This window comes from Micrasema longulum, unplaced genomic scaffold (genome assembly GCF_059751315.1).
Source record: "Micrasema longulum isolate JH-2025_06_02 unplaced genomic scaffold, ASM5975131v1 h1tg001241l, whole genome shotgun sequence".
Lineage (NCBI taxonomy): Eukaryota > Metazoa > Arthropoda > Insecta > Trichoptera > Brachycentridae > Micrasema > Micrasema longulum.
In genome coordinates, this window is record NW_028278428.1 from 49789 (window position 1) to 74666 (window position 24878).

The 24878-nt window shown below is 32.4% G+C and overlaps 1 protein-coding gene across 1 annotated transcript in view; it reads right to left on the reverse strand.

The window, feature by feature from the left end:
• Positions 1-815: 815 nt before the first annotated feature.
• Positions 816-24878, reverse strand: part of LOC148276324 (neurexin 1-like) — a 137354-nt gene continuing 113291 nt past the window's right edge. The window contains exons 6-21 of the mRNA XM_088234430.1: positions 20450-20642; positions 19448-19639; positions 18416-18559; positions 16970-17187; positions 15670-15787; positions 12349-12942; positions 11779-11979; positions 10535-10651; positions 9527-9705; positions 8932-9103; positions 8417-8649; positions 7520-7714; positions 5558-5673; positions 5051-5469; positions 4808-4950; positions 816-2724 (exon numbers count right to left, since the gene is read on the reverse strand). Of these exons, the coding sequence (XP_088090556.1) occupies positions 2584-2724; positions 4808-4950; positions 5051-5469; positions 5558-5673; positions 7520-7714; positions 8417-8649; positions 8932-9103; positions 9527-9705; positions 10535-10651; positions 11779-11979; positions 12349-12942; positions 15670-15787; positions 16970-17187; positions 18416-18559; positions 19448-19639; positions 20450-20642 (3375 nt within the window). The 3' untranslated portion in view covers positions 816-2583. The remainder of the gene's footprint in view (positions 2725-4807; positions 4951-5050; positions 5470-5557; positions 5674-7519; positions 7715-8416; positions 8650-8931; positions 9104-9526; positions 9706-10534; positions 10652-11778; positions 11980-12348; positions 12943-15669; positions 15788-16969; positions 17188-18415; positions 18560-19447; positions 19640-20449; positions 20643-24878) is intronic.

The following is a 24878-nucleotide window of genomic DNA, read 5'->3' on the forward strand; positions in this document are numbered from 1 at the left end:
ACTTTCTCCCATGTTTCTGGTAACATATGAGTACCAATTTTGAAGGAACGACTTATCTTTTGAGGTTATCTACGAATTAAGCCATTTTTTGGCATCTTCATAAGAATGGAAGCGCTGCTCAGACAGGCTATGAATCATCGATCAGAACACGTGGTAATAGGAAGGAGCAATATCTGGTGAAGATGGCGGGTGGAGTAAGACTTCCCATTTGAGCGTGTTCAAGTATGTTTTGACTAGCCGTGCAACATGTGGCCGAGTGTTGTCATGCTGCAGAATTATTTTATCGTATCTCTCCTCGTATTACACCCGTTTTTCCTTCAATGCTCAGCTCAAATGCATCCATTGTAGTCGATAGCAATTTACTGTGATGGTTTCGTTGGGTTTGAGGAGCTCATAATACACTACACCCAACTGGTTCCACCAAATACAGAGCATGAGTGAAACCATAGATATTAGGCTTTGCCGTGGATGTTGATGCATGGCCGGGCTTACCCCACGATTTTCTACACTTCGGGTTATCGTAGTCTATCCACTTTTCATCACCAATTATGATACAATACAAAGAACCTTTATTTTTTGCCGTTGGAGCAGCTGTTGACATGTGAAAAAATGCCATTCGACGTCTGCCGGCATAAATTTTAATGCTATTTGACATTTGGCAACGGTTGTGTGATCAACTTCTTATGATTCCGCAAGATCATTTTGCGTCTGATATAGGTCTTTATCGAGTAATAGTTCCAATTCTTCGTCTCCGAACTTTTTCGGTGCGCCAGAGTGTTCTTAATCTTCAACATCAAAATCATTGTTTTTAAAGCTTTTTTCTTTTATTATAATTTTCTAATTTTTAGCGACAAAAAAATTGTGTTCCAATATTAGCATTCATTTTTTAACTTTTGATATCTATCATATTCTTGTATCTCATATCTGTATGTATATCACACACAGCCCATGCCTTTGTGGGTTTTTTTGTTGTGTTAATGTAATAGTTTTTTATTTTACCTATTGTAAAATGTAAAGAAAAAATTATAATAAATATTTTTTAAAAAGGTGTCTAAATCAATATCTGTATGTTGTTTCCTCCGACATAGCATGGTCGCTGTAAGTCTTCAGAAGAATTCTATGTGCTTCAGCTGCAGATGAAAAAAAAAAGTAACGTAATAAAATTTGCCGCAAATACAATTTTTTTGGTGCGAAATTCGACATGTTTAACACTTTGAAAAAATATGTTGTTTACGTTTGGTGGAATACCATATACTGTCATTGCAAGCCTAGCCTTGTGGGCTTCACGACAAAGTTGGCTGTAGTATCGCCCGAAGTAAAATTGCTAAGATAACACCATTTATCGGGAAACAGTGAAAACTTATGAAAGTCCCTAATATTTATGGACATTATATGAATAAAAAAGTCTTTGGAGTATACCAGATATAAAATTTTAAGACTTCTTACAGCAAAATATCGTCGCTTAATTAACATAACCGTGTCAGTCATTTTCGTTAATTTTAGATGATAAAAAAACTGCTTATTTTATTAAATTAGGAAGAATTAGACCTAGATTTTTTATTAGGCGACAATTTATGCATAAACGTTTCATTTAAATATATTTAAAGGCGTAATTTAGATGAGCTTTCAATAAAATAATCAGTTTTTTTATCATAGAACAAAAATGACTTAGGCAGTGTTAACTAAAGAGCAATATGTATTTTACATAAAAGATCTTTTGCTTGAGAAAGTACAGATGGTGTAATACATAAATATTTAACAATTTTCGGAAGAAATTGATAACGTTGATAATATTAAATAGTATTATTGCACACAGTGGAATTATCCAGATTAGAATGCATAACATACTTCGTACCTTCCACAAATGTCACGAGAACAGGAAATATATTACAGAATATATTGTTAAAGTATTATAATACAAACACATCACGTTCTACTGATACAAGTGTGATCCCTCTCCTCAGTATAGCGGGGGATATTGTTCTCACTTTGTTCGTATTATTATCGTTCCCCTGTTAATTAAATTGACGCATTAAATGACGATAGAATCACAATATTTGAACATACGAATAACAACTGCAGAACGACATTGTTACACTGCCTGGCTCGGAGATCACCTCACCCAATCAACTGTGCGGCCTTACAATCTAGAAACTTCGTAATAAGTGCGATCTTAACAATTTGTTTAAACTTAATAGTAAATTATTGTAATGATTCTTGAAAATAACTATATATTGATTCACAAAGTCCGTTGACCTCCTAAAATAGCTCTCGTGTTCTGCACTCTCTAATGATTCCGATCTAAAGCTACTCCTTCGCCAGAAATTTCAAGCCACGTAACAATTATAATGCAACTATCACTTCTGTTTCCCCAAAAGTCCATTTTTTGTAAAACGACGGGAAAACGAAAAATACAAAATCATGACAATAATCGCTTCTAAACTTCTAAGTTACTCTATTACACCGAAACCCGACACTTATCGACCATATAAAAATTAAACTGTTTGTATACATCACATTTTAAAGGAAAATTTAATCACGAGTCTCTTGGTTCACTTAAGGTTCATTTTGTTTCCTTCACACTTACACGTACCACTCTTTAATATCTTTACTGTCTCTTTTCTTTCCGTTGGCACCATTTCTTGCCATCGGTACCGGCGCTGCATTCCTCTGCATCGATGCCCCGTTCATTTGGTAGCCCATATTAGCTTGGCTAGACTGGACCTGCAAAAGAAAACATTTGCTGTCACGAGGGATTTGAACATCACAATAGGAACATATCACATACTACGAATACTGATAAAAATGTATGAAATGGATTTAGAATAACTAACTGTATTTTCAAAATCAATATGGATATTGTGGAAAAATGTTTTAATACATGAATGTAAAAAATGAATTCAATAAAAATATGTTCGTAGAAAAACGAGACGTGTTTGTCCTTGGTTGTCGTGACGTCATGATTCGCGAAATTGTTCTAAACAAATTTCAATGGTGGGGACAAATAAACATGAATTGTGATGTATTAGGGGCTTGGCCAATGGATTCAAAATTACAAATTTGAAAGTATTTTTTATGCTACCAATATTTTGCTAATACTTTATTACTAAATGTTATTCAATATTTGTATAAAACCACTTACCGACTTTTCTATGTCTACCGGTTTCGAGACATACCCATCTCTTTGTTAGATCACCAATTAAACCAACATGCAAAGCCCACTATACACATTCACCATAGTTGTTGCACAAAAATATAAAACCAACACGACATGCATTTTAATAAGCACATGTTGGTTGAATCGGTGATCTGACAAAGAGATGGGTACGTCTTAAAACCGGTAGACATAGAAAAGTCGGTAAGTGGTTGTATACAAATATTGAATAACATTTAGTAAAATGTTTGACCACAAAGTTAATGCTTTAAATATAAATAATATTTTATCATATTATTACTTTAAAAATGTAACAAAAAAAAACCTTGACATTTCCCTAAAAAACTAAATATTTTTCTAATCCAAAAATGAATTAATGTCTACACAGTGACAGTATTACGAAGATCACTTAAAATAAGTCATGTTCAATTGAATGGGCTGTTAACCCTCCCTCCCCAATAATGTGTAGCTAGTCACATTACATCTAATAACTTTTAATATCTATGTAAATATAATTAACACTGCGTTACAATTTTGGTATTTTTGTGGTATTACTTTACATCGGTAAAAATAATTAATTATTTAATAACAAATACTTCATAAGTAAAAGAGTACCGAATACGCGATTGTCGCACACTCTTACGTCTCACTCTCGATACTACAGGTATATTCACGAGCATGAGAGACAATTTCACGCTTCATGCAGGCCAATAGCCAGTACTACTGCCAGACTGCCTCTCCGAGCTTCGTTAGGGGTGATCCTCTTGCTCGCGCTACTGCGTTTTTTCAAGTTTTTAGCAATTAGATTTAAAATGTTATCATTTTTGACTTCAACTATAAATAATTGAAGCAATAGGGAAATATCACATACTACAAATACCGATAAAAATATACAAAATTGATTCAGAAATATTAATTGTATTTTCAAACTCAATATGTATATCGTGGATTAATGTTTTCATACAGAACTTTAAAAAAGAAATTGAAAAAAAAATTGTCCCTACAAAAACGCAACATGTCTGATCTTGATAATTGTGATGTCAAAATTCGTGACATGTTCTATTTAAATTTAAACGGTCGCAAAGATCAAAATTTACATGAATCGTGACATATTAGGAGCGTGGCCAATGCATTGGACCATTTTCATGGGAATTCAAAATTATAGATTTAAAAATATTTTTTATGCTCCTTATAAGTGGTAAAATATTTTTTTTTACTTGAGAGTATTCAACGTGATATTTCCCTTTTCAGATTTTAAATCTCTCATTTTTGTATGTGTATTGACTACACAGCACAGAAAAGCAACGATGTTTTTGGCACAGTAATGGAAGGGTTAAGAAGACGATATTTTAACCAAAATTCTATTAAATCAAAGTGATTTTGAGATCACAAAATGACTATTACATAATTGATCAATAATCCACATACCTATTTTATTCCGCCACTCTCACAGTATTCCTCTTATTTATTGGATTTATTAACAGTAAAGAAATAATACAAGCACATACTATGTGCATACATTTAAATATAGAAAAATCAGCAAGATAATTAGTAAGATTGGGCGGAGAACAAGAACATCTTTCTACATTAGCTCTAGCTTAAAGAGTATATAAATTATTTTTAAAATTTTCAAAATATAAAAGATTTTACTACCTGATTTCCTAATAAGGCCGCACTAGCACCTTGCTGGAAAGCTTTATCATCCTCCACCTTATAACTTGGGTCTGTTCGAGACTTGAATTTAAGGACTATTAGAACGATGAGAATCACAACTATTAGTGCACTCGCCACGATACCTGAAAAAGAAACACATTGTATGTTATGATGTTCTTGCTTACATTTATTTAATATTTGTAAAATTAAAATAGGAATAAGAAAATTAATTCATGTACTTACCAATGACCATGGCCAGGAAATCTGAAGCTTCCGGATTGATCCTCGGCGTTGTTTTTGAGGGAGTGTATGGAGTAGGAGGGTAGTATTGAATAGGTGGTAAATGCATAGGAGGCAATCTCTCCGGCAGTCCCGCGTAGTTGGGACTGGATTCTTCAATAGGTCCCCAGGTGTACTGGTCAGGGATGGTGTGAACGGTAGTCCGATGGACGGCGGTGGAAGGAACTTCTTCCTCAGCCTCTGGAGAGGTTTGCACAGGGGTGGTGGTGCCTGCGCTCGCCGTCGACGGGTCTGGTTTGGTGGATGGCGACCACGGGGACACGGGATGGACAGAAGTGCTGCCAGCGCCGTGGACAAGAGTGGTCGCTCCGCTCGGAAGATGAGAGGTGGATGTACCACCGTCTGTCGTGCTCGTTCCAGAACTGAGGAATATTTGAAAAGAATAGAAATTTTGTTACACTCATAAAAACTGAAACTTTATTAATTATCAACTTGTTTAATTTTAATCACCTTGGGGGCTCTGTATGATCCACTTCAGTAGTGATTTCACTAGAACCCGATCCTGCGAAGCAGTCTTCATCATCACACGGCTTCTCGAGTTTACCACTCTTTTGTTCTTTCTTATTCTGAAATGAAAGTAAAATTATGAAAACATTATCGATCAAATTGTAAATAACGCCTCTTCTTCACACATGCTGGCTCCTGTGCCCTAGAAGACTGTCGATGATAATCCTGGTTGAAGTCTGGAAATCTTAATTTTTTCGTGGGTATCACTCAAACTTTGGGGGCCATAAAATTCTGGTCAAATTGCGTATGCCCCCCCAAATTCCGTAATTCCCTACCATCAAACATCAAACCTGCATTCTACACAACTAATAACACAGGAACATTGTTAAAAAATCACAAAGATAAAGTCCTTAAATATAATAAATCTGGCATAGACCAATTAAATTGTAATGATTGCGATTCAATCTAGATTACATTTATTGATTTATGACAAAATACATCGTTTTTAACTTTACATATTACATAAGATTAAATATTTTATTTGTACAAAATATTCCCAATAAGCAAAAGTGCTGGTAAGAGGGGATAGAATATATATTGACACAATAGTTTAGTAAAAAGTCAATAAAATAACATCACTTGTCACACGGGCTGTAAGAACTGTTTTATTTAGGTGTTTTTTAAGTTCGTATATGTTTTGTTTATTTTTTAGGTCAATATAAAGTGAATTGTAGAACTTTATTGCTGTAAACACAAACTGTTTCTTTTTCTGTTAAGCTAGGGTTTCCTAGGACAGCGGTGCCCGTATTTTAACGGCCGTAGTGAACGGTGATGCAGTGGACAGCCGTCGTAAAGGTGATTAGAGAGTGGTTTCCCAGGAAAACGGTGTTAAATGGTGTTGATAACACCGTTTTCCTAGAAAACCACACTCTAGTCACCTTTACGACGGCTGTCCACTGCATCACCGTTCACTACGGCCGTTAAAATACGGGCACCGCTGTCCTAGGAAACCCTAGCTTTAGTCCTAGGTTGTTCGCAAGTTAAATTATTTGAAGCTCTTGTATTTCTTTGATGTATATTATAGAAAAAATAAATTTTAATATTTGTCTTTAGAAAAACTTAAATATTACAGTAAAAGAACACTTGATGCCAAAATAATAATAATTTTTCTGAATTCGCAAAACTTGCTGATAGAAAATAAGCATGATTTTAATAAAAACACTGGAATCTGCATGCTGAAAATAAAATATTAAAATTAGACAACTTGGAAATCTAGTAATTAAAAAAGCTATTTAAAATACGAAAAAATAATAAATAATCAAATAAACAATTTATCCTTAAGTCTACTCCTGTCTAGTTTTCAAGACCGTATCCATCTTACTTCGCATGTCCCGTCATTAAAAGAACAACATGACAAAAACACTTGACTTATTAGCTCCACATGTATCAATAATGTAATATTTGGTTATCACTGTAAAAATAAAATAGGATAGAATTCATTAGTTAAGTATACCTTGATAAAGAAGCTTGTGTAGCTTTGAAAGCGGTCAGGAGAAAAAATAAAAAAGAAGTGCTTAAAAGTTTGTTTTTTCGAAAATTAAAAATAACTCACACTGCAGAGCACGACAGTTTTACCACTACTTCCTCATCAAGACATTAAGGGTGCAGAATAAACATGGGGAAGAGATACAGTACTACTCTTAGGTAGTGTCTCCTAGGTAAGTCAGGTGATGTCGACATAGCCGATTTAGAAACAAATGTGGTTAAGAAGGATAACTTTTTTTTTTCATTTTTTCACTTTGTGGAGTGACATTTTACAATTATATATTATAAATTTGTTTAAACCACTTTAACTTTTGAGTTATACATCGACCGGTTACTTCATCTTCAGGACATCATCCGAAGGATCTCACCTGAAGAACAACTTTGATAACATTTGGCAAAAATATAAATTTTTATAAAGACCTGATTAATTTTACTGGATGAAGTAGGCCGTGGCTGGGGAGGCACATACACGGGGGTGATGAGGTCGTCTCCACCAGAACCAGCTTCCGGAGCCGGGAGACACTCATCTTCATCATCATCCCGACACCCTGAACCAGCTCCAGAGAACACCAGCTCGTCGAGAACACCGACACCCCCGTAACCAGATGCCGGAGTCTGAAATTTAAAATATTTTATTGAAACAGCACACAAGTAATTCCACTTCATTTCCGCCTTTACCACCTATAACATAATTATTTATTTTTTAAATCTCTGTACACCAACAAATTATGTACAGGGTACAGTTTATCCTTTACTTTCATAATCAATTAACGTTGCATACTGAGCATCGACTAGGTATTATACATATTGTAAATTTTATTTTCTGTGGACACTCGGGTGATGCGCTGAATGTTAGTTCATAGTTTTTAACAACAATTTTATTTTTAATGATACATTTTACAATAAAAACTGTTTCATAATTTTGCATAACCATGTTAAGAAACGTTTAATTCTTATTAAATCCTCCTCTATCTATTCCCCTGTCCCATGAATTTCCGTATTTAATACCTTTTTGCCTTTTCAGTAAGACTGTTTTCTTACTTTCTTCTTCTGACTTTCAGTTACTGAAAAGGGAAATATTTAGTTAAAGGTTAAATAATTGCTGGATTTTCATAAAAATGGGCAAACTGCATTGTTTCATCTAACTTATTTTATGCGGTATATTTTGTCCATTTAAAAAAAAACTTACAAATTTGTTTTTTTTAAACCAATTTTTTTGTTGCAACTGGCTTTTGGTAAATCTTAAGAAAAAAATATACATATTAAATCTTAAAAAATCGTTAACAACAAAAAATATTCATACAAAGTCCAGCATACCTGTTGCATCCTGTGGAGTTCGTTCCTCTCCAATATCCCGGTCATGAGTTGCGCGTCTCCTCTCACCGAGGCTCCCGAGTCCTTTTCAGCAGCCAAGTCCAGGACACGGATTCCGTTGACCACCAGCCCAGCGATGACTCCACTGAACCCTCGTTCCACGCGAGATTTGGCCTTATTCCACTTTCCGCCCACGTACACGGCAGATTGGCTGTTAAAAACCGTTGATTGTTGACCTGGAACATAAAAATGATTTATTATATAAAAATGCCCATAAGACTAGTTCTTGGATAAGCACATCATAATTTCCATATCTGCATATAGTAATGCAAAGGACATTTCATCAGTACACCAGGTGTAGCGTATCTTGATCATTTGTTACACGAAGGTTATGTGATCCAATTTTAATTCGAAAGAAAAACATTTACTACACATCCTTTTTTTAACCGGGTCGAATATCATTCATTTCGTTGTCATGGCAGGTCACAAAATGTATATAAAAACCGGAGTAAAATTACCTTGTGGGTGACTGATGAGAACATTAAAATCATCCACTTGTAAAGTGGAGTTGGCTCCATGTCTGGTAAACCTAACAACGTGATAGGCGTTGTCATTAACTTTTACTCCAATTTCTCCAATTGGATGGTCATTACTTCCAACGTTGTAGACCATAAATACATTCCCTTCAACCTGAAACAGAAGACAAAATTAACAAAATATTTTTTTTACATAAAGACATGTATTGTTTTAACCTGAAAACCAAAAAAAAAAAACATAATATGCATGTTAGATGATTGGTTTCCATATATTTTAAAAGAAGTTAAACAAATGCTAGCTTATGATGTTAAAACAATAAAATTAATATTATTTAATCATTTTTAGCACATGTGGGCAACCCCTGGCCCGTGGGACATTTGATCCGGCCCGCAAGAATGTGAAAGGATTCATTCTCCCTCTTATGTCGAAATTATAAGAATAATATAGCAATGTATCTTCAAACTGCTCATCACGTAAAAATCAGTTGCACATATTAAGATTGTTTTTTAAAAGTCAAAATATCAACTTTTAATTTGATTTTATTTTTCATTAGCTCTTACGGAGTTTCAGACTTACTATTTCCATCTCCATATAGTCTTGAGTTGTGGCTGATTCCACTCTGAGGATTACGGCGTCAGATCTAGAAGTCACTAATCCCAGAGCAACTAGATCTTGTTCCGTATCCACAACCCGGGAGTTGGGAAATGTGTACTGGATCATACCCCGATTCGGGCCAAACTCGTAGGCGATGGATTCTAAAACAGATTAAATATTATAAAAAATTGTTTGATGCATTAAGTGTTTATAGGGTAATAATTATTATAAACACTTAATGAAACAAAAGGAATACAATATTTTAGGATAAAAGTTGAATAGATTGTCATTGCGCTTTCGAAACCGGCTAGGTGGTTTTTGCAGAAATGTTAAGGAGAAATATAAACCATAAATAGATGAAATGGAAATACTGGATTATATAATAATGATATATATGTTATGAGGTGATGGATTAGAAATACACATATCCATTTAAAGGGAAAAGGGATTGTTGATTTTTTCACAATTTTTAGGAAGAAAAAAACTATATAATGACAGAAATGCAAATAGCTCTTAGAGTAATAACCTAATAGTAGTAACCTAACGAAGAAAAACAATTATATAATAGAGAATTGCGAACGCTAACCGAAACCATCCATTAGACGTTTGTTGTCAAACTAAAAACTAAAACCAAAGTAAAAATTTGGAATGCTTTTGTTCTATGCAAAAGAGCTTAAAGACTTCTCTAGAGAATTATTACTCTGAGACATAGCCGATTTCAAAAGCAAATGGGACTTACACTGTTTTATTTTAAGTATTTGAGATTACATAATTAAAAATCTTAGCATAATATTTCCAATGTCCTCTACTTATTCTCTAGTTTATTATTTTACAGGGTTCACATATTTATATTTTCTCAATTTCTAGAGGGAGGCTATTTTACATTTTGCTTGAACTGTACAGTATTGCATTTTGGTAATTTTAAAGTTACATATTTGGAAATATTAAATATAAGTTCGTCTTGAATTATGTACCTATCAATAAACTTACCATCATAACAGGTTGGTCCAGTAAATGATGACAGATCACAATCACATACATATGTGTTCCATTGCTGTACACATAGTCCCTTATTAGCGCACGCATTGTGACTGCATTTTGTTGGACCTAAAATTCATATAAAAGAATTTCATAAAGTGTCAAAGACTTTGTTGTCAAAATACAAAACAACTCTCAAGACAATAAACATAAATATGAGTATGAGGAAGGTAATTTTTTTTCCTATGCATACATAGATCGATTAATGGTTGAAAATAATAAAATCTTACATTGATTCTTACTAACTTTCTACAAATTACATATACCTACGTATATATTACGAAATTATACAAAATGGTTGAATAATTTTTTAAAGCTTTTCAAATTTTACATAATAGGAAAATATCACATACTACGACGAATACCGATAAAAATATATGAAATGGATTTTAAAATCTTAATTGTGTTTTCAAATCAATTGTTTTCATGCATAACTTTAAATAAATAAATTATAAAAAATATGTCCCTACAAAAACGTGACATGTTCGGCTTTGATAATTGTGATGTTAAGATTCGTGACAAGGTCCTATTTTAATTTAAACGGTCACAAACAAAGTTGAAAATTTACATGAATTGTAACGTATTAGGGGCGTGGCCAATGCAATGACCGTTTCCGCGGGAATTAAAAATTATAAAGCAAAAAATATTTTCATGATTTTAAATTCATAGTAAAAAAAATATTTTTTTTATTCATAAGTATTACAAAGTCAGTGCTTTTGGAATCGAACACATTCTTATTTGACAAAATATTTTTTTCTTGTTTAAGGTTCAACATTTTTATTTTCCAATAATTAAAATTGCCTTAAGCATTTTTTATTCTACAAAATTTCCCTTAGTTGCTCAATTTATTACTCTTCATAAGTAACCTATTTACTTGGTTTACTCACAAAAATAACATAAGAAATAAAAAAAAATTAAGGACAATTAATACATACATATTTATTTCTACATAAAAAAATCAAAATATGTAAATTAACATAAATTTTGCGATAAATAATAATAATAATCAATGCAGTTACTATGAAAAGAAAAAAAAAAGCTAAATTTATACAAGTATTAGTAAAAATGTTTTTGTATCTTAGAAGGCGCCATTTTATCTTTGAAAATTACTCACGAAAATACACATTTGGATACCATTTTATTGAATTAAAAATGGGTTAAGATTTTTAAATTAATATGCATCAATTAGTATGTACCTTCGCATCCTGTGAGGAGGGAGCTACTTGGAACGACAGCGTCATCCACAAGAGAAGGGCTTTCTCCCGGTAGGTCCAGACTCGCTATGCATCCCTCGAACCCTTGCCGGGATACAATCCCGGAACCCAATCCAGCATACATATCTTTCATCACACCACCAATGTAAAGAATGCTGTCTAGTTCAAATGTAAGAACTGATCCTAAAATAGAAATTAAAAAATGTTTTAATTTTTAGTCTATTTCAGTACCTAATTATAGTTAGGTCACCATATTGGTACTCTGATTGCAAGATTTTAAGAATATTGTTATTTACATAAAGCTTAATGAGGATGTTTAGTCTCGAGTACGAGTTCAATAAAAATACAAACAAATAAAAAGTGTTTAAATTGATAGCTTAATTTGGATATCATAATTTTTTTTTAGTATTATTCTAATAAGTTAAAGTGAGATAGAGTATACTTTGCTTTTTATTATAATTTTGCACATTCCACCAAATGTTAATAAAAAAGATATATACGTGAATTAATTTGCCTCTTTTGATACAGGCATGCCTAGCAAATAATGATTACCTGTTGAACTGAAAACTTCAAAAGTATCATCAACTGTCAAGGTGTGAATCTTGGGTGCCGGCCTTCTTACGGATATCGAATGCCATCTGTTGTCATTCAATGGAACCTTTGCTTTATCTTTGATTGTAATAACACCATCTCCTAAGTTAAATACATAGTGGACATGGCCATTCACCAGTTCTATGGCTATAAAATCTTGCTTCTTGCCACCGTTGTAGAGTAGTATTCCATTTGGCTCGATAGTTTTGAAATAAAAGTCTATGTACACGTTGGAATAAGCTTTAAGGAGTGGTAAACCGACATACGTATGCTTGGATTTGAACGTCACGGCTTTGTATATATTTGGATGGTCGATCTTTGTGAATTTTCCTGTCACTTTGATTTGTGGATAGGTCGGAATGAGATTATTGTTTCCTAGACCCATTGTTTTGGCTAAATCGATGAATCGATGACCGTTGAACACAAACCCTTGCATTTGTCCGATGTAGTTAGGAAGTGTAGTTGTCATTTGTATTTCTTCTTCCGCGTGGAATAAGCCTCCCAGATGTATTGTTGCAATTTCTAATGTTGAGCCCTTTCCCAAAATAGTTTCGGCTGCAGCAAAATAAAAATGTCAATACAATATATCCACGAATTACACATGACAGAGTCACAACATCAAATAGTATATTTTAAGAGCAGAGATAATTGCAAATAAAATTTAATTATGAAAGATTTGTTAGAAAAATAAAGAGACAGCACAGGAAGTGTTAAAGAAGATCAGGAAGCGAAAGAGATATAAAGAGTAACATTAGTTTTATATTTGACGGTGAGAAATAATCTTTTCAATGTTTCTGTAAAACACAAAAACATTACCGATGAATTAAAATTATTTTATGGAATATTTAATTTGTTTTAGAGAGGCAAAAATACTGGGGGAGTCAAGCACAAAATACTGCGACTTGTTATATTATTGTTTTTTTTATATGGGAATCATTTTAATGGAATCAAAATACTTGTTATTATTGGTATTTACTTTTATCATTTTAGGGATTAGAATTCCAAGAGCAAGCACTAACGATGTAAGGAATTCATTTGTTTTTCCACTAGCGGATTTCTAAGGTACATTCACATCAACCTATGGATCGAGCAGGCACAAATCATAAGTATCTACCAAAATAAAAAAAAATAAAAAATGGAAAAATCGAAGAAAAAATAAAGCAAACATAAAAAATGGATAAATAAAATTAAATAGTGCCCACTAGAAAGATAAAAAAATATAAGTAGGAGAGATTTTTACATGCTGCACATTTTTTCAGAGGTGTAAAGATTATTATTTCTGAAAGACTTTTCAAGGCTCGTTCCCCTTTCAATTATTTAATATTTTATTTATCTATTTATTTTTGCACCACAAAAGGCCTTGAGACCCAATTACAGTGGTGATTGACAATTACCCGGGCTTGAAAAAAATCACATTTAATTTTGAGTATCATGTGGTTAGGAAAAGATGTGCAACATCACTTTAGGAATTTATGACGAAAAATGTTTAATCTTATTTGGTAACATTTATAAGCAGTATTTATAATACTAAAATCGAATAAAAACTTACTTAAAAGGAACCTTTTTGGAAAGATTTTGTTAACTCAAAATACAAAATAAATGTTACCAAAGACAGCAAATACTTTTGTATTTGGATGTTAAAAGTTATATATTAGATTGGAAGATTTGAAATATTATTTAAAAATGTTTAAGAATTGAAAAACATTAACATTATATTATATATTTACTTGATTTTATTGAGAGTTTGTAACATCAAATGATGCCTTTTAGGGCTAAATAAGCATTCAATTTTTTTTGCTAGATCAGATAAATTAATATGCAAAGGATAAGAGTATACTCAACTCATACAATTTAGTATCTAGATGTTTAATAGTGAATAACTGTTATATTTATTTATTTATTAAAAAAATAACTTTAAAACGATATCTTTTAAAAACAGGTGGATTATCATAACAAATGTTTTTCACAAGTATTGAAGAAAAAAAACAGTTTGGTGTGTCTAACAACTTCACAAGGTAATAGATTCTATTATTGTAATAGAAATATTCCATCCAAATAAAAAAGATTTGCAATAAACTATTATTCGACAAGGTTAGCTTGTTTGGTGATATAAAATGCTTTTTTAAAAAAGGCGATAGAGATTTAAAGTTCTGTATCCTAAGTAACATTAGTGGCTCTAGAGTATTAAAATTTATGTTTAGTTAAATTTGACTTAAGCAAAAAAAAAAATTATAGTATTTTTCGTCAGCTGATTTTGAAATATTTTTTAATTCAATTTACGCACAAGAATGAGTCTTCTTGAGACAAAAGTTCCAATATGTATATCAAATACTAATATCAGTTGAACATTTTTTCTATTAACTTCGAGGGACCATTTTCCAGTGAAAACGTTTCCATTAATTTGTATCATAGATAACTTGGCAACCATATATCTGATGACTTAAGTATCCTTGTCGGTGCCCACATACGAGGAAAAATTGCTTGTTGGTAAATGAGAAAAGCTGCCCTAATGAGCCAGGAGAAATAAGATAATCCAGAAGTACAAAATATCGTGGGTATACTGGCAAAAAACGTTAACTCGAAAATATGCGGATTTGACTTAATGATGCAGTTTTGTAAAGTTTTCAACGCTCTAAAAACTGGCAAAATACACTAAGCCATATTAAATTTCATATATCTGAAGTTTTAAAAATAAATTTAAGGTTAAGTCGTATACCCGGTATTTTATTCAGGCTAAAAGCTTTAAATAACTTAATATAAAATTAAGAAACGGAAAAATTAAAAACGTGTTCTTAAATAAGCACTTAACATCTTACTATATTTAAATAAGATATAAAAAAGTAAAATGGAAAAAAAAACTTAAATGCTTGATTTCTCAAAACAGGGATTGGAGAGTTGAAGCTTTTTGCCAGTATACCCACGATATAATATACTTAATAATTGAGTTGAGGAAAAGAAATTCATAGTTAATAAAATAAAATTTTACTAAAATTAATATCATTTTTAACATCACATTGAATTTTCATTTAAATGTATATTTTAATATTGTTTTTTAGAATTCCAAACTTGATTGCTGCATCAAATGTGTTTATTGATATTTCCTAATGTTACACTTACTGAAGACACATATAATATTGCCCACAAGCATACAAAAGACCGGATTTCTAAATCTTTGAAATAACAATTGTTATATCAGCAAACAAATCCAACATGTAATAACTAACAAGTCACATTAAGGTAATACAATAAATAAGTGTGCTCGGTGGTGTGCCCAATACATACATAACATACCCCTCACGGGCAGCGCCGCGTCTACCTGAAGCTTCAGGTTAGAGGCGCGTCGAGAGAAACGCAAAGTATGCCATTCATTGTCATTCACATTTTGTCCTGCTAGAAGATTCTACAAAAAACAATTTTTATTAATCGTGATGCTTAATATAACCAAGTAACCGCCCATGTAGTTCTGAAAACAATATCATTAAATGTTTTGATGGAACTGATTTTAAATTATTCAGTTTGTGTAAAATCATTCAAATAAATTCAACATGCCAACCGGTTCTAGAACAAGACCGTTTCTTCGTCAAAGTACCCCTTTGGCATGATAGCAGGAATCTTGTAAAATACACGTGTCTGCCTCCAAAGGGTGTTGTTCTGTGAATGGGAGCAAATAATTATTTTTAATTAGTCCAAAGTTCTCGGCTTTTACTGTTCCTTCCACAAAATGCAGCTTGCCCAATCCATAGTAAGAATTCCCAGATCATTTGGCCTCCTGGTTCCTCTACAGTTCTCTGAAACCAATCATCACTGCATTGGTCCCCAATCCTTGGTCTCACATAGTGGATGCCATCAGATCTCCAGACATTGAATTTACTCTCATCCGTAAAGATTTCTGTCATCCACTCATTTGGAGTGCAATTTTTTTGAGCTTTTGTCCATTCAAATTGGGTTTTACGTATTTTCAGTGTATGATGTAGTTTTATATCATTGCCGTGGCCAAGAAATAACCTTGATTAAAACCCAATCAAAAATTTATGGGCAATACTTGGGGCTACAATATAAAGATTGGAAACCCAGGCAGCAAAAGAGCTGAAGCACTAGAAAATATGTGGGATAAAGAGATTTTGGAAACAGCTATTGAAAGTTAAATTTTATCAATGGCGTCTCAAATTGCTGCAGTCATTAAAGCAAAAGCAGATGGCATAAAATATTGAAAATTTTATTGTATGGGATTTAATTATTTTTTATTGAAGTTTACCAAAAAAATTAATGTGTTCAAAGGTGGTTGTTATTTTTTAAAAATAGATTAACAGGAGAAAAAGCAACCCAATGTTATGAAATCTTATTAAAATATGTCAGGACTGATATTAATTTTATTTTTAAAACATTTAAGCAAAATTTACACTTGATGCAATTTCAGGAAAACCTCAAAATATTAAGTGATGCAATTTCTGTGACTGCCACTGTAGCTGATCGTGGATAAGAGATATTTGGCATATTATATACATTTTAGTGATTTTACAGAAACTGAATACGTTATTACATTATTTGAAATTTTTAAACTTTGAGTTTTGTGAATTCAAACCTTCTCTCTATCTCCGAGCCTGACACTGGCCCTGACTCTTCCGGCAACCACGGCGAGCTCCAGGCGGTCGGCAGCTCCTGTGGCTGTGGTCACCAGCAGGAGGCCAAGTGGCCGTCCGGTACGAAACCGAAGGGCTAACTCTTCCGTCTGCGTCAGGTGTTCGGGACCCAATGAGATAGAGACATGTTGAGTTCCGTTGAAGGAGATTGTCGCTGATTCTGAAATAAATATTGATAAAAGCATTGCATAACTACTCATTTCAGCTCAGACTACACCCTGTCCGGGTAATCTAAAAGTGCGAAAGCATCGCAATCAATGAAATAGATCATAAACAAAAAATCCTTTGACCACACTTCAATGCACCTTTTATAGGGATGGTGTTCTGTGATTGGTCCGCTTTATCCAATCACGTTTAACCCAATTTCAGCCAAACATCACATCTTCATTAACGTTGGTCTGTCCTACTTGTGTAAAATAATATTTACTTATATAAGCGAAAGAAACAATGAGCCAGCTATATTTACCCGTACATTCTGACACTAGACCAATTTCATTCAAGCTACCGGAGGGGCATGGTGGTCTGGTGACCATCGCAAAGAAGATTTATGGTCTCCAGACAATGTCTAAGACATCTGCCAGGCATTTACGCAAACGCATATCTTTTCTAAAATTCTCTCAGATAGCTAGACCAAATTATTTTAGCAATAATATTGTCATTTGAAGTTCAAGAAAGAATTATCAACTCAATGTTATCTTCCCAACTTACCTATAGTGGTATTTCGGAAGCAACATTGTACATAAAGTGACTGAATACTTATTTATTTATTCAACAATTATAATCAGCACTACTTTATGGGTAAACTATTACATAATGTAGACTGAATGTGGATTAACACGACAAATCAAAAGCTAATGAATAGAAAACATGACAAATGAAAAGATAATGAAAAGCTGCTAAACTGCCGATATGTAAAACCGTAAAATATGGCCATTATTATGTGCAGAAGCCGTATTCAGCAAGCAAACTGCTGTATCAGTGGGTGAATTTTGACATGCATTTGTGCATAATATTGTACATGAGATCTCACTGCAGTATGGTTATTGAGAACATAATTGATCTCTTTCAGTTTATAAGGACTGTATATATTTCCAGAAATCAATTTATAAAAACGTTTCCCTACAAAAATATGACAAAGAGATTTGAGGGTGTTGTAATCCAGCATCTCTGTTAGAAATAATAATGGATACAAGAATGGATAGTAATTATATTATCCAAGATACAATGAATACAGCTTATAATGTCAGAAACAGAAATAAACTATGCCTGTGAACTTGCCTCGACTTGCTAGATTCATTTAAAAGAATAAAATGTAACTGTACTATTCAACAAAGCTAAAACAGTCAGTAAAGAAAAAATCTAATTAAAAATTAAAATATTGTTTATACCTCTTCCACATGTTGGCCCAGTGTAACTGGTGGCAGAGCAGTCGCATAGTGGTCGATTCCAACCTTCTGTACAAGTGCCACCATGTTGACAAGTTGTGGTTCCACACTGAGGAGGCAAAATGTGGCATGATGGTCGAACGGAACCTGAAAAGGGAATAGATTGAATTTGCTTACTGACATCCCACGGTGGAATAACATTTAAATCAAACAGATTGAGTATATCAATTTGTCTTCATTCACGTGTAGTTTGGCCATTTCTTTTTCCAATACACGATAGTAAAATTTTAAAATTTGGTTAAAAAAAACGAAATGTGTATTTTAAAACTTAAATTAAAACTATTGAAGAACATAAGGAAAATGATGGTTGATCTTTTGAATAGTAAATAATAACGTTGAAACATTGGCGTATACTGTTTATTGGGTATTACTTTTGTAATATTTTTGTTAAGAGAAGTTATATGTCTATAATAATATTCATACAGCCTTTGTGTTCACAGCACGCAACACTATTTATTATTAAAGAAAATCGCGCTTAAGTAGGTCAACAACAAACTTACAAGCTAATAAAATGGAGATTCAAAGAAAAAATATCCTCGAACTGCTTATTACATAGTAAAAACTTCAATGCTTACCTCAATTTTCTACTATCAAAGTCGAAAAACTTGACGTCAAAATTGGTCAAATGTCAAATTGAAAATTCGAATATCGCACAGAGAAAACATATCTGTCATAAGCAATAATATTTTATTTCCAATTTGAAACCATAGGTAATAAATTGCCTTTGTTAATATGCGAGAGCATAATACTTACCCTTGTATTAAAAAAAAATGTTCACCATAAACGTGACAAGATAAATTGACATTAATGCAAGTTAAATATTTTTTGAAAATTTCAAATCAATGAGAATTGAAACGGTTACAGAATGCAAGCAATTTAAACAAGTTTCATTATATTATTTAAAACCTTATTGTGAATATATATTTGTTTGATTAACTTTTTTTTATTTTTCAATTTTAAAAAAAGTACAATTACCTGAGTCCTGTTGCCTTGCGTACATTGTGAGATCAATAGCCTTTCCATTGGTAACCAAGTCTCTGATGCAGCCCACAAACCCTTGCCTAAGTGCAGCTGTCCAAAGAGCGGGAGGAGTGTTTATAGATGAGTGCGAGGGGCCTAGCCCCCCGAGATAAAGTGGGCCATCTAACTGCAACTGGTTAGACTCTCCTAAAATAATAATTCAAAAAAACGGGTTATTCAAATTAGTGTGACTAAAATACTTCTTGGGGAGGTAGTAGCACTATGTGTTGCTTAAAAAAAAGACCAGACGAAGATACAGAAATGTCTTGAAACTGATTTTCACTAAGAAGTCGGTAAGTAGTTGTGTTTTATTTCTTAATCACATAAGATGAAATAATTATAATCAGATTGTTACGCTGGAAATGACAAAATATTTTCAATTTGGTATTTTTAGCATTGTTTATAAAAATAATTTCCTTGTCTGCACCCAGTAGTGCATGGGGTACTACTTTGTACTTCAATTGCAGGGTATCAGGGTCATTTTCGTGACATGGAAGGTAAGGTGATCAGTGTAACGCTTCAGGTGCCAGTCAGGAATAGTTAAATATTGCAGTGCAGAACCACCCTCAGAAAAAATATTTCACGATTACCCTGTCAGGAATCGAACCTTGGAGATAAGCAATCGCACCTACCACTAAACGGTGAACTAATCTCTGCTCAATTTTCTTTTTCAATATTTTTACCCGAGAGCAGCCATTAAGTTGAAAACACTTCTCCAGGGTTCACCATTGTTATAATATATAAGATAAGAACACAAAGATCTTCAAATATTTGGTTGTCTTTTTTGAGAGATTAATAACAAAACTTTTTTTTTAATGTATCAATGAATATCCGTGTAATCTTATTTAAGTGTTTCATTGTTTAGTGTAATACAATGTCATTATTTCAAAAAATGATAATCACCGCAAAGAAAAGTTATTTTACCATGGGTAGGAACATAATTTTCGTTTTTTTTACCTGGGGTTTTGAAATCAGCAAAGGCGCCATCTACCGTGATTTTAACATCCCTCCCATTTCTTCTAAGGGTGAGATCGTGCCACTGGGCGTCATCCACCCGCCTGCGGGAGGCCCTAACCCGCACCCCGCCGGACCCAAGGTCTATGTGGAGATAGATGTGCCCATTCAGCAACTCCACGGCGAATAGGTCCGACTAAAGAAATATCGTAACATGCAGTAGAAAGACCTAATACTTTTAAAACAGTAATAAAATATATGCAGAGTGTTTCACTTTGAATACGAAATATTTAAATATGTTGCTAAGGAGCTTGTTACAGTACGCATGTCAATTTCAAGAATTGTCATAAAAACAGTGAAAATATGACTTCGTATTAATCCTGTGTGTATATTTTTTTGTTATTATTTTTAATTTGTTGCATAAACATGAATATTTACTACCAGGGCTGGTATTCCAAATGCTCTCGTGGCCATATTATCTCGTGTATTTACTTACAAAATGCACAACAAAATCTGTTTTCTCGTGCCACGAGAGTGGTTCAGAATAGCACCCCAGGGAATCCACATAACACTAGAGCATCATAACATAAATATGGATGTCCACTGATTTGGTTAGACCCCATCTGACATGGCTCAGCCTGTTCTAAGATAGAGATTTTTAGTCATCATCATCATTCCCATCCCACAACTAAAAGTGCATGGGCACTGAATTGGTACACCAACTGCATCGTATTCTGATCATGTTCCTTGCCTGAATTCTAGAGACTATGAAATTTTCTAGTGTAAAACACATTAAAAAAAACATGTCAACCATGTCTGAAATCGAAACCGCGACCTCTTCCATAGTAGGCAAACTCTGACCATTACTACGAGGCAGAAAAAAAGGAGTATCACTTATATCAGTGAGCCATTGAGCAACTTCATTAAAAAAAATAAAAAAATTAGGTGTTGTGACAAATAATGAAATACGCATTTTTTAGATTCCGGAAATTTTCGCAATAAAATGAAAACAACGGTAGAAAATCGCAATGGGACACAAATGTCATTGCGTTACTGTCTCAAAGTATTTTCAATGAGGAACTTCAGCCCTACGGGAAATTGGATACAAAAAATGTTTTCTTACGCGGGGTAAAAATTAAAGCATTCAATTGTACTGCAAAGTTTCTTGAAAATGTACAGAAAAAATAATAAAAAATATTTTGATAAAAACGCACTACTTTAAATGACGTCACTGGTTCATGTGAATCAACCTATGATCTGAAGGCTATGGAAGATTTCCGGTCTGCTTGTCGCTTCTGGACCAATAGGAAGAACTGAATGAGAATAAGCGGAAATGAAACTCTGACGTTACACGCGGAGTTATTTCAAAATACAAAACTTTGAAAAATCGTAGCGCCGATAATACGATATATAAAAATTAAAAAAAAAAAATTGACTTAGTTTAACAGTCTATTAACAAAAAAAAATTAAAGAACCACTGAACTTCCTCATTGTCAAAGAAATACGAAATATTTTTAAACAATTGTTTTGCCATTAACGGAGCGTAAAATGTGTTATGTGTACGTATAAATATTTTTTTAATTATTTAAATATTTCATATATGCATCCTTGTTAGTTTCACGGTCAGTGAATTTCAAATTAACTTTCTAGTAACCAGCATCATCATGTAATTACCTGTTTATGATAAAATGTACTTTAATTGCATTGAATGGTATGTATCATTAATGAATTTTGGTGTCAATTTTGGATTTTGTAAGCACTGAAATGGTTTGTAACAGAACTGTCGCATGATGCAATTAAGAGTTAGGGGTCTGTCTCTTGGAGCTGTTGCACCATAAAAAGTTAAAAAGTAAAAAAATACTATTGTTTTCTTTTTTTGTCAAAACAGGCGAAGTAAGTCGTTTTATTTGCTTTTTTTGTGCATTCCATGATGAAAGCGCAACAATCATTTTTCTTGATAATATTTAAAATGTAATCGCATTCAAAGTAATACACATTGTACATACCAAACCTATACACATAAACACAAACATATCCATATAATGTCGAATAATATAATCTATTTTAAAGATGGTAATAAAAAAGGCTGTTTTTTTGGTACTTGTTACTAAAAATAATGAGTGGAATTAATTAGTTTTGTATTTTCTTGTTTTGCTTTTTCATTTTTCCCTCCAATATTATTTGATCAAAATATAATTTATTAGTTACCCATGTTAATTGAGTTTTTAGACAAAATGTACCCACTTCAGACCATAAAGCGAATCTTATAATCTGAAAATAGTTTTACTGTAGATCAAATTAATTTTATTAGATTCCAAAACATAACTGATTTTCAACAAGAAAAACTTTGTGGAAATCACAATTTTAAATTTTTAACTAATTGAGTTTAATTGACATTATAATATTTATTAAATTTATAATAAACAAAAAACATTTCGGTAACAATTCATATTTAAGATAAAACAATAAATAAAATTAAATTTTTAAATCTTTCTAAAACAATACATCTTAGCATAACAAAAAGCTTAAGAAGGAAAAAATATAAAACACAAAAAAATAACATGTTATAATAACACAATACTGTCTTGTTACTAATTTCATGTGCATTTTTTTTTCTTTACAATATATATTCATTTCTTCAAAACTATGTATAATATATGTAAAATAAATATTAGGTGCATTTCTTATATAAAATAGAAAAGAGATAATAACGTAAGCGTATGATAAAAATACAAATCGAGTATTTTTATTAGGTGCTCAAAATACTTACATGTATTGGAGAAAAAAATAAATTATCCTATGCCATCTAAAAATGCACCAATCGCCAAAAAAAAGTGCAAAAAATATTTTGTATTAACTTTCCGAGATTTACAAAGAAAATAAAGGTTTTATTTACTCAGTGTAAAATTGGATATTTAGGAATATAAATTTAATTTTTACTAACTTCTCTATAAATGCTGTACCTACGCAAAAATAGTGCCAAAAATAAATAAAAAAATCAATTCGATTTTAAAATAACATAATAAGTCATTGTATAAAAATCATAATAAGTTATTCTACCTAGTTAGTATATTTGTAATGAATAATGAAGGAAAAACAACAAATCAAAGTTGTTTTTTTTTTTTTTTTAATTTTGATACGATGTGAATAATTAATTTGTTATTTTATGAGAAGTGACTTCGAGAGTGTAAAAGAGAGAGTGAAGGGTTAAGTGTAATATAACAAAAAGCATTAAAACAAAGTTTTTTAAAGGTAGAACAATTATATTATTAACAACAACAAATAAGTAGACAAAAAGCAAGCATATCAAGCTACAAACATTTTTAACATGAAATAGATTTCTATAGCGAAAAGATAAACATTGAAATGGTGATGAAAGCATCTATTATTTGTGATTTAAATAAAAATTGTAGAAAAAAAAAAAACATTTGCCAATATTGTTTAACATAAAAGTATCAGTTAAGCCTATCCCTAATAATATATGTAGTTAGATAAAACGGTAGAACCAAAACACTTCGAAACGCAATACTTCTGAAACACGTTTACTTTTACTACGTGTTAATACCCGTATGCAGAGACAAAACTTAAGGTGAGGAAAGTACATTCTAATCTCAAATGCAGAGAATAACCCGAACGTGAAGACAATAGAATATACTTTCCTCACCTTAAGGTTTGTCTCTGCATACGGGTATAAGTCTTCTGAACGGGTTAGATAAAATTTAGAACTGTTATATGCCAAGATTGTTATAAACATTTTGAATTATAAATTTTTGGTCATTAAATTTACTTATTTGTATGACAAAAAGACATATTAAGTCGGCATAATTAACACTTAAAAGACGGTGGTCAATAATCACTTTGCGTGCGGTGATGTAACATAGATTACCTCTAGTAAAAGACAGAATATTCTAAAGTTCATTCGTTTGAAAAAAAAACATGGAGACATACTGTTCAATAATTCTTATTCCATAATTTATGAGATAAAACCTATAATTTAGCCCTGTTATAGCAAATAAATTATAAATCACAAATACGCCGCTCATATTACGCGCGTGCGGCCCCCATCACTGTCATCAACCAACTGAAGAATGAATCTGTTTTAGACAACACCCACCGTAGAACAGCGTCTCTGTCTTCCTTGTTATGACTTATATATTTGTGCTCTCTCTTGTATAAGGTATCTGTATCGATGTGTTGCTGAATTAGCGGACATTTTTTCTTCGCGTAGTAAGGATAAATATTTTTGTATTGGCATTTAGAACAGTTATACAAATTTAACTTTTCAAATCGGGTGTGAAAATGTCCATTTGAGGATTACAAAAAATATTTCTTCAGTCTTGTGTCCTATGTTGACTAGTGTGACATCACAGCCATATAAGAGTTAATAAACGATTTTTTTGGAAATCTTTTTCAGCAAAACTCACTAAAATAT